This window comes from Zeus faber (assembly GCF_960531495.2).
Source record: "Zeus faber genome assembly, chromosome: 14".
Taxonomy (NCBI): domain Eukaryota; kingdom Metazoa; phylum Chordata; class Actinopteri; order Zeiformes; family Zeidae; genus Zeus; species Zeus faber.
In genome coordinates this window covers 2,494,821-2,507,500 of record NC_137200.1, presented here as the reverse complement: position 1 = coordinate 2,507,500, position 12,680 = coordinate 2,494,821, and the positions used below count along the sequence as shown (strand labels likewise).

General features: G+C 42.5%; 1 protein-coding gene across 1 annotated transcript in view; it reads left to right on the top strand.

The window, feature by feature from the left end:
* The window catches only part of radx (RPA1 related single stranded DNA binding protein), a 13,372-nt gene extending 2,336 nt beyond the window's left edge, over positions 1-11,036 (top strand). Inside the window, exons 2-15 of the mRNA XM_080013316.1 lie at positions 4,349-4,491; positions 4,920-5,112; positions 6,010-6,118; positions 6,312-6,412; positions 6,933-7,052; positions 7,167-7,262; positions 7,369-7,536; positions 7,925-8,070; positions 8,153-8,289; positions 9,027-9,077; positions 9,159-9,286; positions 9,375-9,611; positions 9,953-10,135; positions 10,784-11,036. Of these exons, the coding sequence (XP_079869442.1) occupies positions 4,349-4,491; positions 4,920-5,112; positions 6,010-6,118; positions 6,312-6,412; positions 6,933-7,052; positions 7,167-7,262; positions 7,369-7,536; positions 7,925-8,070; positions 8,153-8,289; positions 9,027-9,077; positions 9,159-9,286; positions 9,375-9,611; positions 9,953-10,135; positions 10,784-10,920 (1,949 nt within the window). The 3' untranslated portion in view covers positions 10,921-11,036. The remainder of the gene's footprint in view (positions 1-4,348; positions 4,492-4,919; positions 5,113-6,009; positions 6,119-6,311; positions 6,413-6,932; positions 7,053-7,166; positions 7,263-7,368; positions 7,537-7,924; positions 8,071-8,152; positions 8,290-9,026; positions 9,078-9,158; positions 9,287-9,374; positions 9,612-9,952; positions 10,136-10,783) is intronic.
* Positions 11,037-12,680: the final 1,644 nt, after the last annotated feature.

Sequence of the window (12,680 nt, the reverse complement as noted above, 5' to 3'; positions counted from 1 at the left end):
TCACAAACGCTTAGATTCTCTATTGGTTCATATCAGCCCAACCCATATCACCTCCTAATTTAAAATCATAAGTCCCTCTTGACTTCTCCATCCAGCCTGATTCCCAATTTTCTCCCCCCAGTACAGGCTAGATTTTAACCACCAAATGACAGAATCAGAATCAGAATAGTCTTTATAGCTAAGTAAGTTTACACAAACAAGGAATTTGTCTTGGTGTTCAGTGCATACATGAAACACAAGTGTAAAACAATAAGTAAAATATTTGTAATATATAAGAATATGTAGAATAAGGCTGTTTATATATATATATATATATTTATTTTTTTTAATAAAGCTGTTCAGTCTGTGCAGGAATGTGCAAATGTTCAGTCTAAAGTGTAACAGTATGTGCAATGTTCACGGATAAAAGTCCAGAAGAATGAGGAATGTGCGTTAATGTAATGCATTGACATACCCATTTAGTTTAAGGTGTGGGGGGGGGGGAGTTGACTGGGAAATCACACAGGTTGATGGGGGTGAGTGGGGCAGCATTCTTCCTATAGTCCAAAACCATCTCCACTGTCTTCATATTGTTGAGCTCCAGGTTGTTTTGGCTGCACCAAGTCACCAGATGGTCAAGCTCCCACCTGTAGGCGGACTCATCCCCACCAGAGATGAGCCCAATAAGGATGGTGTCATCTGCAAATTTCAGGAGCTTGACAGACTGGTGGCTAGAGGTGCAGCTGTTGGTGTACAGGGAGAAGAACAGAGGAGAAACAACGCAGCCTTGTGGGGAACCGGTGCTGATGGTTCGTGAGTCAGAAGTGTTTTCCCAGCTTCACGTGCTGCTTCCTGTCAGACAGGAAGTCTGTGATCCACCTGCAGGTGGAGTCAGGCACACTCAGCTGGGAGAGCTTGTCCTGCAGAAGAGCTGGGATGATTGTGTTAAAGGTGGAGCTGAAATCCACAAACAGGATCCTGGTGTAGGTTCCTGAGGAGTCCATGTGCTGGAGGATGAAGTGGAGGGCCAAGTTTACTGCATCGTCTACAGACCTGTTGCCTCTGTAGGTGAACTGCAGGGGGTCCAGGAGAGGGTCTGTGATGGATTTAAGGTGGGAAAGCACAAGGCGTTCAATAGACTTCATCACCACAGAGGTCAGGGTGGCAGGTCTGTAATCATTAAGTCCTGTGGTCCTTGGCTTCTTTGGGACTGGGATGATGGTGGCAGATTTAAAGCAGGCTGGTACATGGCATCTCCAGTGAGGTGTTGAAAATGTCTGTGAACAACGGAGACAGCTGATCAGCACAGTGCTTCAGGGTGGATGGAGAGACAGTCTGGTCCGGCTGCTTTTGGGGGGGGCTCTTAGATGAGTAGTTGTGAAGAGGACCAGTCTCCTGCTGTGGTCGGGGAGGTGGAGCTTGAAGGCTGGGGCTGGTGGAAGGTGTCACAGGGGATGGTGTCAGGACTGTCCCATTGCCTTTCAAAGCGACAGTAGAAGTTGTTCAGGCCGTTGGCCAGGCGTGAGTTGTTCAAGGAGTGAGGTGTTTTTGTTTGAGGTTTGTGATTTGTCTGAACCCTTTCCAGACAGAGACAGTCATTGGCTGAAAACTGGTGTTGGAGTCTCTTTGAGTACAGTCGTTTGGCAACTAGCACCTCTTTGCTAGACCTGTACTTAGCCACTTTAAACATGTCTCTGTCCCCACTCCTAAATGCCTCTTCCTTCTCTAACCTTAGCTGTCTGAGTTTAGCTGTGAACCAGGGCTTGTCATTGTTATAACTTACCCTGGTACGTGATGGTACACTGCTCTCCTCACAGAAGCTGATGTATGATGTCACAGCCTCTGTGTACTCATCCAAACTGTTGGTAACAGTCCTGAAAAGGTCCCAGTTGGTGCAGTCCAAGCACGGCTGAAGATCCTCCACAGCTTCACTGGTCCACTTCTTAGATGTCCTCACCACAGGTTTACACAGCTTTAATTTCTGCCTGTATGCAGGAATCAGATGGACCATGACGTGGTCAGAGTGTCCCAGTGTAGCTCGGGGGACGTCGTGATAGGCACTGCTTTCTGTGGTGTACCAGTGGTCCAAAATATTATCCTCTCTGGTGGGGCATTTAATAAACTGTCTATATTTGGGGAGTTCATGGCTGAGGTTTCCTTTGTTAAAATCGCCAAGTACAGTAACTAGGGAGTCCGGGTTTGTCAGTTCCAAACACCGTATCTGGTCGGCGAGCATGCGCTGTGCAAGTTGGCTTGCGGTGGTATGTAAAACACCGATCAGTATGAATGAAACAAACTCTAGGGGTGAATAGAGGGGTTTGCAGTTAATGAAGAATGATTCCAGATCAGGAGAACAGTGCTGTAGGATCGCTGTCACTTCATTACCTTTTGAGAGAAATATTCCAGGTAACGGTGTGCGATGTCCGCGGAGGCGCACCGGCGCGTCTCCCTCTCCTCCGGCGTTTCACTGCGTGCTCAAAGGTGAGCGCACCTTTCACCGGAATGTTCAGTAATTCCACTGATGTGGCGATGAAAGGGAGATAAATCCACAGGGGTTGTAGCCCTGATGTTCATGAGCTCTTCTACATTTACATTTACATTTAGTCATTTGGCAGACGCTTTTATCCAAAGCGACTTACAAGGGAGAATAACATTCAGCTACATTGCGACAGAGATTAGTGTAACAACAACATTGGTGTAACAATAAATACTGCAAGGTGGTGCTAAGTAATTGTAGGTTAGGACAGGAGGTACTCACTGAAGAGCTGGGTCTTCAAGTGCTTCTTAAAGACAGAGAGGGAGGTCCCCGCTCTGGTCATTTTTGGCAGCTCGTTCCACCAACGTGGAACTACAAATGAGAATAGCCTGGATTGCCGTGGCTGTATGGCCGGCAGAGCCAGGCGACGCTCATTTGACGAGCGCAGCATCCGGGGGGCAACATGTGCTCTTACAAGAGCATTTAAGTAGGCGGGAGCATTCCCAACAATCACTCTGTAGGCCAGCATAAGAGACTTGAACTTGATGCGGGCGGCTACAGGTAACCAGTGGAGCTCGATGAGCAGCGGAGTGACATGTGCCCTCTTTGGCTGGTTGAACACCAGTCGCGCCGCCGCATTCTGTATCATCTGAAGTGGCTTCACCGCACAGGCCGGCAAGCCTGTTAAGAGGGCATTGCAGTAGTCGAGACGGGACATCACCAAGGTTTGTACCAGCAGTTGAGTGGCATATTGGGTCAGGTACGGCCTGACTTTTCGGATGTTGAGTAGTGCGAAGCGGCAGGACCGGGAGACTGCGGCAACATGGTCCGAGAATGTCAGTTGGTCATCAATAATGACACCAAGATTCCTTGCAGCCTTGGTAGGAACAAGAGATATCGAGTCGATTTTAATATCAATGTTGTGATAAATACCTTGTTTGGCCGGGAAGACCAGCAGTTCCGTTTTCGCCAGATTTAGTTGAAGATGATAATCCTTCATCCATGTGGATATGTCAGCGAGACAATCCGAGATCCGCGTCGAGATAGTAGGGTCGTCTGGCGGGAAGGACAGATAGAGTTGAGTATCATCCGCATAGCAGTGATATGAAAAGCCATGTGAGCGGATGATCGGGCCCAGTGAGGTGGTGTATATGGCAAAGAGGAGGGGTCCTAGCACCGAGCCTTGGGGCACCCCTGTGGTGAGGTTGTGAGGCACAGACAGCTGGCCTCGCCATGTCACACTGAACGAGCGCCCAGTGAGGTAAGATTCGAACCAGGAAAGTGCACTGCCCGTTATGCCCATGCTTGAGAGTATGGACAGGAGTATGCAATGATTGACAGTGTCAAAAGCAGCTGATAAGTCTAGCAGAATGAGGACCGAGGATTTGGCAGCAGCTCTAGCAGTTTTTAAGGCCTCTGTCACAGACAACAGGGCTGTTTCAGTGGAGTGACCACTTTTGAAGCCAGATTGAAGTGTATCAAGAAGGTTGTTTCTTGACAGGTACTCTGTAACCTGTCTAGAGACCGCCCTCTCTAAGGTTTTGGAAAGGAATGGGAGGAGAGAGACCGGCCGATAGTTTCCTACTTGATTGGGATCGAGTGAGGGTTTTTTGAGCAGTGGTGCGACCCGAGCCGCTTTGAAAGCGGAAGGGAAAGTGCCGGAAGTTAGGGAAGAATTAATCACATGTGTGAATTCTGTGTTGTACGAGCTCCCAGAATTGTCACAAAAAACTAATTTAACAAACAAAATGAGTCATAACGCGCACGACACACCGAGGCGATTGTACGAGGCGCCATCTTGGTGGTAGGATCTGGTTTAATGTTTTCATGTAATGTTACCATACCTGGTTTAATGTTTCGGCCAACATTTAATCTTTTTTTTTTTACCAACAGTGTCTAAGATCACCTTGCTGTGTGACTTGACGTCCTCATCAAGAAGTACATGGAAGCCCCTTCCTCTCTTAGTTCGGATATTACACAAGTCCAGATTACGGTACTATGGGAGGTTCGGAATGAATATTGATTACCCCTACCAGGTGAGTTTAAGGCAGCTGGCTTCAAGGCTTTCTGAGTGATTTATTGAGTGCGATTTTTATGAAGAAAGTCGGATATTTCAGAATACTGATGCTTGGTTTCAAAAATAGAACTTGATCCAATTTGAGCAGGATCTCAATGTAATTATGTATCTGGGGATTTTTAAGAGTACATAAGCGCAGTAGGGCACAACAATATTGACAAAAATCAATCCTTATGCAGGAAATATTAACCAAGCTGGTAGAGGCGTTGATAAGAATAATCTACGAAGTTCAGAAAATTGTATTACTATATTCAAATGTTGATGACTCAATACCAGATACCACTATTGTTATCACATTTAACCCTCTTGTATTAATTACAAAGGCTCCATTATAAGGAAGTGAAACAGCATTTCAGTGTTTAGCGTGTTTTTTCTTTCTCATCACAGGCATACTTTGAAGTCGCTGACCAGAGTGGCACAATGTCTCTCGTGCTGTGGAATGAGCTTTGTCCAGAGTGGTACCAGAGACTGACAGTGGGAGCGGTGCTGTACCTCCAGAACTACACCATAAAGCAGAGCTATTCTAAAAGGTCACGCCCCCAAATGGACCACCACCGAATGCATATCTTTGACTCAGTAGGTACGTAGTGACTCTGGGATTCACCTGCAACAAAACACATCACTGCACGGAGCCAAAGCAAGTGGCTTATATGTTTTTAACATTACAGAACTTTATAATTTTAAGGATTTTACATTTAAGACCATATCCAGGTCTACTTGGGAATATTATCTAGGCCTACTAAAAATAATGCCCGATAGTTTGACACAGAAGTTCACAGAAGTATTTATTTCCATAGAGGCATTTTAAAATTGGTGTTAAGCTGTTGAATGCTGGCCAACCAACATCTTAAAGGTAGTAAGAAAGTAAGGACTTGGAAAAAGTATGGCATCTTGGAAAAAAATGCAGGATTTATTGAGGTTAAGCTGTGTCATATGGAAATGTGATTTTTGGGAGCTCGTCCACAGTTTTGCCTCATTTGGCAGGCAATATGAGCCTCAATTTCTTCCACATCACATTCCTCCTTTTATTTTAGGCTTTCAATGTTTGCAATGTAAATATTCAGTTTACTTTAGCATTATGAATGTAATCCCTGGCACCATGTTGTGTGAGTACTTTTTCTCGCCTCCAGCGACGCTGTGACATGAGTGTGGAGTGTGGACTGGTCTCCGTCCACCATGTGCTACAGCCACTTCAGGGAGATGGGGAGTGGGTGTGATTCTGCCATAGATAAACACCCCACAGAGAGAGACATGGCTCTATGGCTATTCTCATCCTTTTCCATATAAACGACCCCCAATTTGATACACATTAGTCCACAGACCCCATTTGATAAGCTTTAGTCTCTGTGACGCCATTCTGAGAAGATTTATTTTTATTTTTATTGTTTGATATGATTTAGTCCAAACCTTCATACCTGTCTATACTTTAGTTAAGGAGATACGATGGTTGAGATTCAAGCGGTGATGTCTCCCCCAGAGATCTGTCTGAATCCCCGCAATCCAGCCTCGGTTCTCACAGTGGTCTCACCAAAGAGCATCCCATCCCAGTGGGGGTTACCAGAGGTGGCCTACCAGTTCGTCACCAGGTACTGAGTATATCCATCCTACCCTGAAGAAATATCCTGACATGATCTCTCTACAATTTGCTGATCTGTAGACAGGTGGCACACTAAGGCATAGTCTTTATTTTATTTTTATTTTTTACTGTTAAAAAAAAAAAAAAAAAAAAGCACTTTCAACTTCTGTTTTTTTTCTTTCATCACGTCTCCTTCGTTGCAGGTCAGAGTTGGAGAATTTAACCAACAATTCCGCATGTGATGTAATTGGTTTGGTCATGTTTGTGGGCCGTGTCGAAAGAGTCAAGAGTAATGCCAAAAAGGGTGAGAAGTCATGTTCATATTGCATTCCTTAGTGGCAAAACAATCTGGATATTTAGGTTCACTGTAGTCCAAAAGCGAGCTCTACAAGCCTTTGTTGAAAACTTGGGTTTGGGTTTGGATTCTGCAACACAAAATGTCCTGCTGGTATTTATTAGAAAAGCTGCTGTAAGTCCTTTAAAAAAAAAAAAAAAAAATATATATATATTTTTTTTTAAAGGAAAGCATTTTTTTTTCTCTTTTTTTGTTCCAATTACATTTCTTAAAATGACATTGAGTTGTGTACAGTCCTCTTTTAATGTCATCTAATTTAAACTAATTTCTTGGCTTTCATACATCTACATTTATTAAACTGTTTATTTATTTATTTATTCATTCATTCATTATAATCTTTTTAAGAAACAAATAACTAAGTAAAATTAAAAACATATATCTGAATTTTTTATTAATTAGTTTAAAACAGCTATCAAACTCCAGCTTTCCTTCTGCTTGTGTATTGAGGATGGACCGTTTCTCCCTTTAGGTCCAGAGAAATACTGGACGTATCGCTGGGTCCACGCTGTCGACGGATCCTCTGGTGATCCCTTCATCCTGGAGATATTTTCCTCCTCTCACCCAGAAATCTTCAATGGTGTCTGCCCCAGTAAGTCCATTCCACCCCCAACTGATCGCTGAGTGCACCACATATCAAGACTCTTACTACGGGACTACTTACAAAGGGAACGTATGGTTTATCTGTCGTTGTGTGCTTCCGCAGTGAATTACCTGGTTTGCACTCAAATGCGGGTCTGTGGAGTGGACGGCTCATCGCCGTACCTCACCAGCAGCTGTGAGACGGAGATGTTTATCACAGGCGAGTGAGGATCTAATTCTGCGGGTGTCAAACATATTCAAATGGTGGTGTATTATTATTAAACGTTATCTTCTCTTGGGCTTATTTTTCCACTATGTGTAAACAGGATATCACAGGGGTCAGCCATACGTGTCTGACCCCAAGGTAAGGAGCTTCATCCAGTGGACCAAAACCCTGAAGGACCACGTGGTGCTGAAGAAGACCCTTGTTGGCGGCTACTACTGCTTCCCTCACTCACCGCGGATCTTCAGCCAGCCCACTGCAGATGGCTCCGGTAATATAAACTAATTCAGAATGGCTATTCTTACCAGAAATGACCGCTACCAGGGATTAATAAAGTCTTATCTTATCGTCACCAATGAAGGAGCATGTAGGTACGACAGTTTATGACCATGTTATAGTCACCCATGAGAATTCCTATCTATTTTAATAACATGGTCATTATTATACTGGTTAGTATTAATTATTAACATAGTTATTATGTTATGTTATATTGTGTTACTGGTTATTTAAATATTTTGACGCTCAACGGTTTTCACAAAAAGATTGCAATCTGCTCAAATAATTGCGATCAGCTGGTGGTGTAATAACCATGGCAGCTCTACTTGTTTGTTATTTGATTAATTTGTGTGTTCATTCATTTCTTTTGAATCTCATTTCAGCTCAGATTCCCCTGGTCGCAGCAGTTGACTTGAAGAGGGAGCTGGAAGCCCTACAGTACAGGGAGCACAGAAGACTCGCTGTACAAGGAGCGATCGTGGCCGTGCGATATGTGAAAAGCGAGCAGGACGATTCAAACGGGAAGGAGGTAGCGAGGGTTTACACCAACGGGTTTCATAATAACGGTGGCTGTGCTAATTGTAGTGTTAAAAACAAGCTGCTCCCCACAGGTTCCAGATGGTTCTGTTGATGGTCCTGTTGAAGCTGCGCCAGACCTCGTGCCAAACCAGACTTCAACCGCTGATCAAACAGCACCCCCTAGTGAGAAGATATCTGCAAGCAAGCGGAAACGAGTACTCAAAAAGAGGTCAGCTCTGTCAAGATGGCTGGAGCAGTTCGATCAAATTCTATGCAAGGGCTGGGGGATACCGACAAAATCAGTACATCACAATATCTTTTTACGAATACCTGAATATCTATAATTTGATGATTTGTTGTGGATAACTACTGGTGCTTAGATATCAGAATCAGTTAATTCCACCAGGTACATTTAACACAGGAATTGATCATGGTGTTTGGTCACTACAGACCATTGGCATTAAAAAAAGCTTATCAGTCAGAATATATGGAGAATAAAATAATAATAAAATATAATAAATAATTGTAAATAATAATAATTATTATATTTGTATAATAATAAAAAAGAACATTAACACACCATAAATATTTGACAAACAATTATTCGGAATGTTGATACTCTGACCAAGCAGGTAGAGACATTGATGAGAACAGTCTATAAAGATCAGAAAATTGCATTACTTTACTGTAATGCAGCCTTAAAGACAAAATATAACTATCACAATATTATGATAACGAAAATCCTGACAAAATCTAGTCTCATTTCACACTATCGATATTATATTGTTCGACCTTTCTGCTTTTCCATATAATTCGATGTTCATGTGTCATGGTATAATTTCACAACGACGTTTCGGTATCAGAATAACATTTATTTACAAGGTTAAAAGCACACATTTGAACCTTAGGACATCGCTAATGTTCCACACCCTTAAAAAATATGTTGAAAAACTTGTTTATTTTTAGTTTTAGAGCCCAGCACTCCTACATGACTCGTGCCAGGATTAAAAAAAAAAGGTAATAATCATCCATTTGGAAGTGATCGCTATCATAAATCGCATTGCACTCTGTTGAAGTCCTATCTCTGAAAACAAACAGGAACGTGGGGAGCGGCGACCCAGCCACGGGACAAGAAGAACCCAGTTCCGAGTCGGTGGAGGAGGAAGTGGAAGAGCGAGCTAATCCCCAGCAGGGAAACGACAACCAAGGACGCACCGCCGACCCTGGTAGGCCTAGCATTTGAGGCAAAAACTCGATTTCCAAAAAAGAAAACTTGAAATCCGGTTATTAAACCTCTGCTGTTTTCTCCGCCAGAGTGTAACACACTGTCGTGGGAAAGTGACGGTTGGCAACGGCAACGGCAGGAAGTGACGGACCACCTGCGGCAAGGAGGTCTGCACGGAGGAAGCCTCACTCGGATGTTCATGCTGGACGAGAGCAGCGCTCTGTTGCAGTGGGTCAACCTCCCCCCGTCCAAGTGGACGTCAGAGCAGAGCAGTGCAGCAGGGATGCCCGCAGCGGGCCCGGGTTACTTCCACACAACAATACTGGGTAAAATATGGTTTTAAACAGACAATGTTTTGGTAGAATTAAAGGAAAACTTTTTAAAAATTATTATTATTATTATTATTATTTTATTTACCTAATCCTTAAAGAATAAGGTGTCGGTGAAAAATCTAACTGAGCACGGTCACCCTGGGGTTTTAATGTGTTAAATCAATAAATTTCAGTTCAACATTCAGAGTAGTAGCGTTTGTAGCAACAATACAAATAACTGTTATCATTATCACCCCACATAAATTTTTTTAGTATTTATCTATTTTTATATATTGTTTTATCAATTTATTTATCTATTTATAAAAACAATTCTATTTTATTCATTTTTATGCCAGGAATCAACAATCAGATAGCCATGGACGCTGCCTTCCTCCCCGTCGTCTCGTCAGGGGACCCCCGGGCCGTGGGTCTTCTCCAGGAGCCCCATGGCAACACGTTGCTCTCCTGCCTCTTGTCGGGCTTCCTCTGCCCTCTCGTGGACCCTGCGAGCCCGGGCGAGGGCGCACTCCCTGACCCAGGTAGAAACCACACTAATCGCTAACACATTTGGGAAATACTGTAAATACATTTTGCCTCAACAGAAGCTCAAGTCAAGGGAACAAATACTGAAATGATGCACTTTGCATATAAGAACTGTCATAAAGTGTTAATGGTATGAGACAAGGCAGTTTGATTCAAGGATCTGAGTGGAGTCAAAGGGAATGTAACGAGTGGAAGTTAATGAGGTTATTTAATTCCAGTTTGGGTAAAAACAATCAAGTTTATGATACACGTACATGCCCACTCAAAATGTAAGACATTTTAAATTCAAAGTTTAGCACAATGTCAATGATTCAGTACTGTGTTAGACAATGGAAGATGAAACTGCAGGTTGAAGTCATACACCGGGAAAGACACTCCTTGTGACTCAGTCACAGAGCCCTGAAGCCCCACCCCCCGCTTGCTCGCGGTTTGCTGTTTGTTGAAAGTTTATTAATATTACACGCGTCGCGTGTCTGAATTGCACCAAATATGACACTGCACGTCCTTGGGTCCCCAGCAATACACCTGCCAAGTGCGAAGTAGATCGGATGAAGAACGGTTATCGAGATAATGAAGGGACAGGCAGAGAGAGATTCCTTCCTTTACAGTTAAATAGTTAAATGGGTTTGCTTGTTCTCTTCCAGAAGACATTTTGGCGACTGCACAGGAGCTGGAAGACACACATGTGCTGTGCATCCTGGACCTGTGCCATATGGGTGGAGACCAGGTGGAGGTGATGCTCCACAAGGTGTACAGGCTGTCGGATTGTAGGCTGGACTAGAATGTAGCTGTTTAGTCCTAACCTCCATAGTAATTTGAGTTGTAAGTGTCTTTTGTATACTGTATATTGATTGATTGTCAAGAGTGTCAAAAGATTAAACTTTTTTTTTATTTTGATTTGATTGAGGTCCTTACAAACTTAGGTGGGAGGTTATTTTTAAACCTCAAAATATACCAGTCATTACCTGGCATCGATAGGAACCAGTACAGTAGCTCCACTCAAATTCTGAGGGGAATTTATCTGAAATAGGACTACGAAAATAGCAATGTGAAAATGTTAAATTGGGTGGCCAGTGAAAAGCTCTGGCTATGACTGGCCAAATTGGCTAAATTGCAGAGAACAGAGACATAAGTAAAACAACTGCTGGCCAAATAAACACATTTTCAAGGTAGTAATGTTGTATTGTTTAAAAATATTTATTTCTAATATTTCACAGTATGCAGATTTATAAATAATTCAATATAACATTATATAATTAATATCCACGATATTTTAGAATGTAAACGTTTATTATTTATTAATTTATTTTTAAAACAATATTAACATTTTAAAGCTTATTTTGATAGTAAATACAGGGGGGGGGACAAGCCATACAAGTGAATGTGCAACACCAACTTGAACACAAAAGAAAGCCTCACCTCCTCTAGTAAGACACTTTTAGTTTTAGTAAGACTCTGTTACAAAATTACAATTTCAAAAGTGTGTGTGTGTGTGTGTGTGTGTGTGTGTGTGTGTGCTATTTGACATATAAAATAAAGGACTATACTCTAGACTTCTGTACATTCTTATACACAATGTTGTCAATGTTCCTTCATTGTAAGTGCAGAAATGGCTGATGTGATGTACTCGAGTCTTTTTGTTCATACCCTGGTATATTTCATACAGAGGTTGAATGCCCGCTCTCATGGCCAAGATGGCAGTGACTATTTTGAAACTGACAAGAAGATGGGACAAGGGGAAAGACCATAAGCAAATAAAAAGTTCTGCTGCCAGCAGAAAACAAAACAACAGTACCATTTGTATTGTGTAGAATTTACAGTAAAACAAAAGAAAACAACTGAAGAAACATTCCTGATCAGCAGTGGCTTCACTTCAATACACTGAACGTCACCTGGAGGAGTGGCTCATTGGAATCAAATGAAAATAGAGATCTAGGCTAAACCCACAATCGGGGCAATGCATCAAATATCGGGACATGATTTACTCATTGTCATTCAACGAGGTTCATCATTAGGCATTTATTCCACTAAATCTTTACAAGGCAGCTGAGTATAGGATACAGCGTTTTGCATGCAGGGAGTGATGGAACAATGGTTGGGTTTTTTTTTGTATGACATACCTGTCTGACTTTTAGGTCCTCTATTCTGCAAAAGCAAACTTTTATTCCCCCTAAAATTTCTAGAGAGTTGACTTATGTATGAGTTGTACGTAATGTTTGACCACACAGGTCAAAGCAAAGACGCTGTAGGAGTTTTCCCGATGCCTTCAGCCCATAACCTAAATAAATCTAACAGCTACAAAAAAAACCCCAAAACCTTTGTTTTCATTTTGACAAATACCTACTTATATAGAATTACTCCACTTAGTTTTGGGGGAAATTATTTGATTTAGGTCACTGCCCAAATCAAGGGAACATGTCAACATAATGTGATGCAGAGTTTTTTGAATTTTGGGGGTTTATTTGAAATGGTTTCGTAGTCTGCTATCGTCTCCACATGATCACTTCTGATTTCATCATGAATTTAAGTGCTCTAATGCAA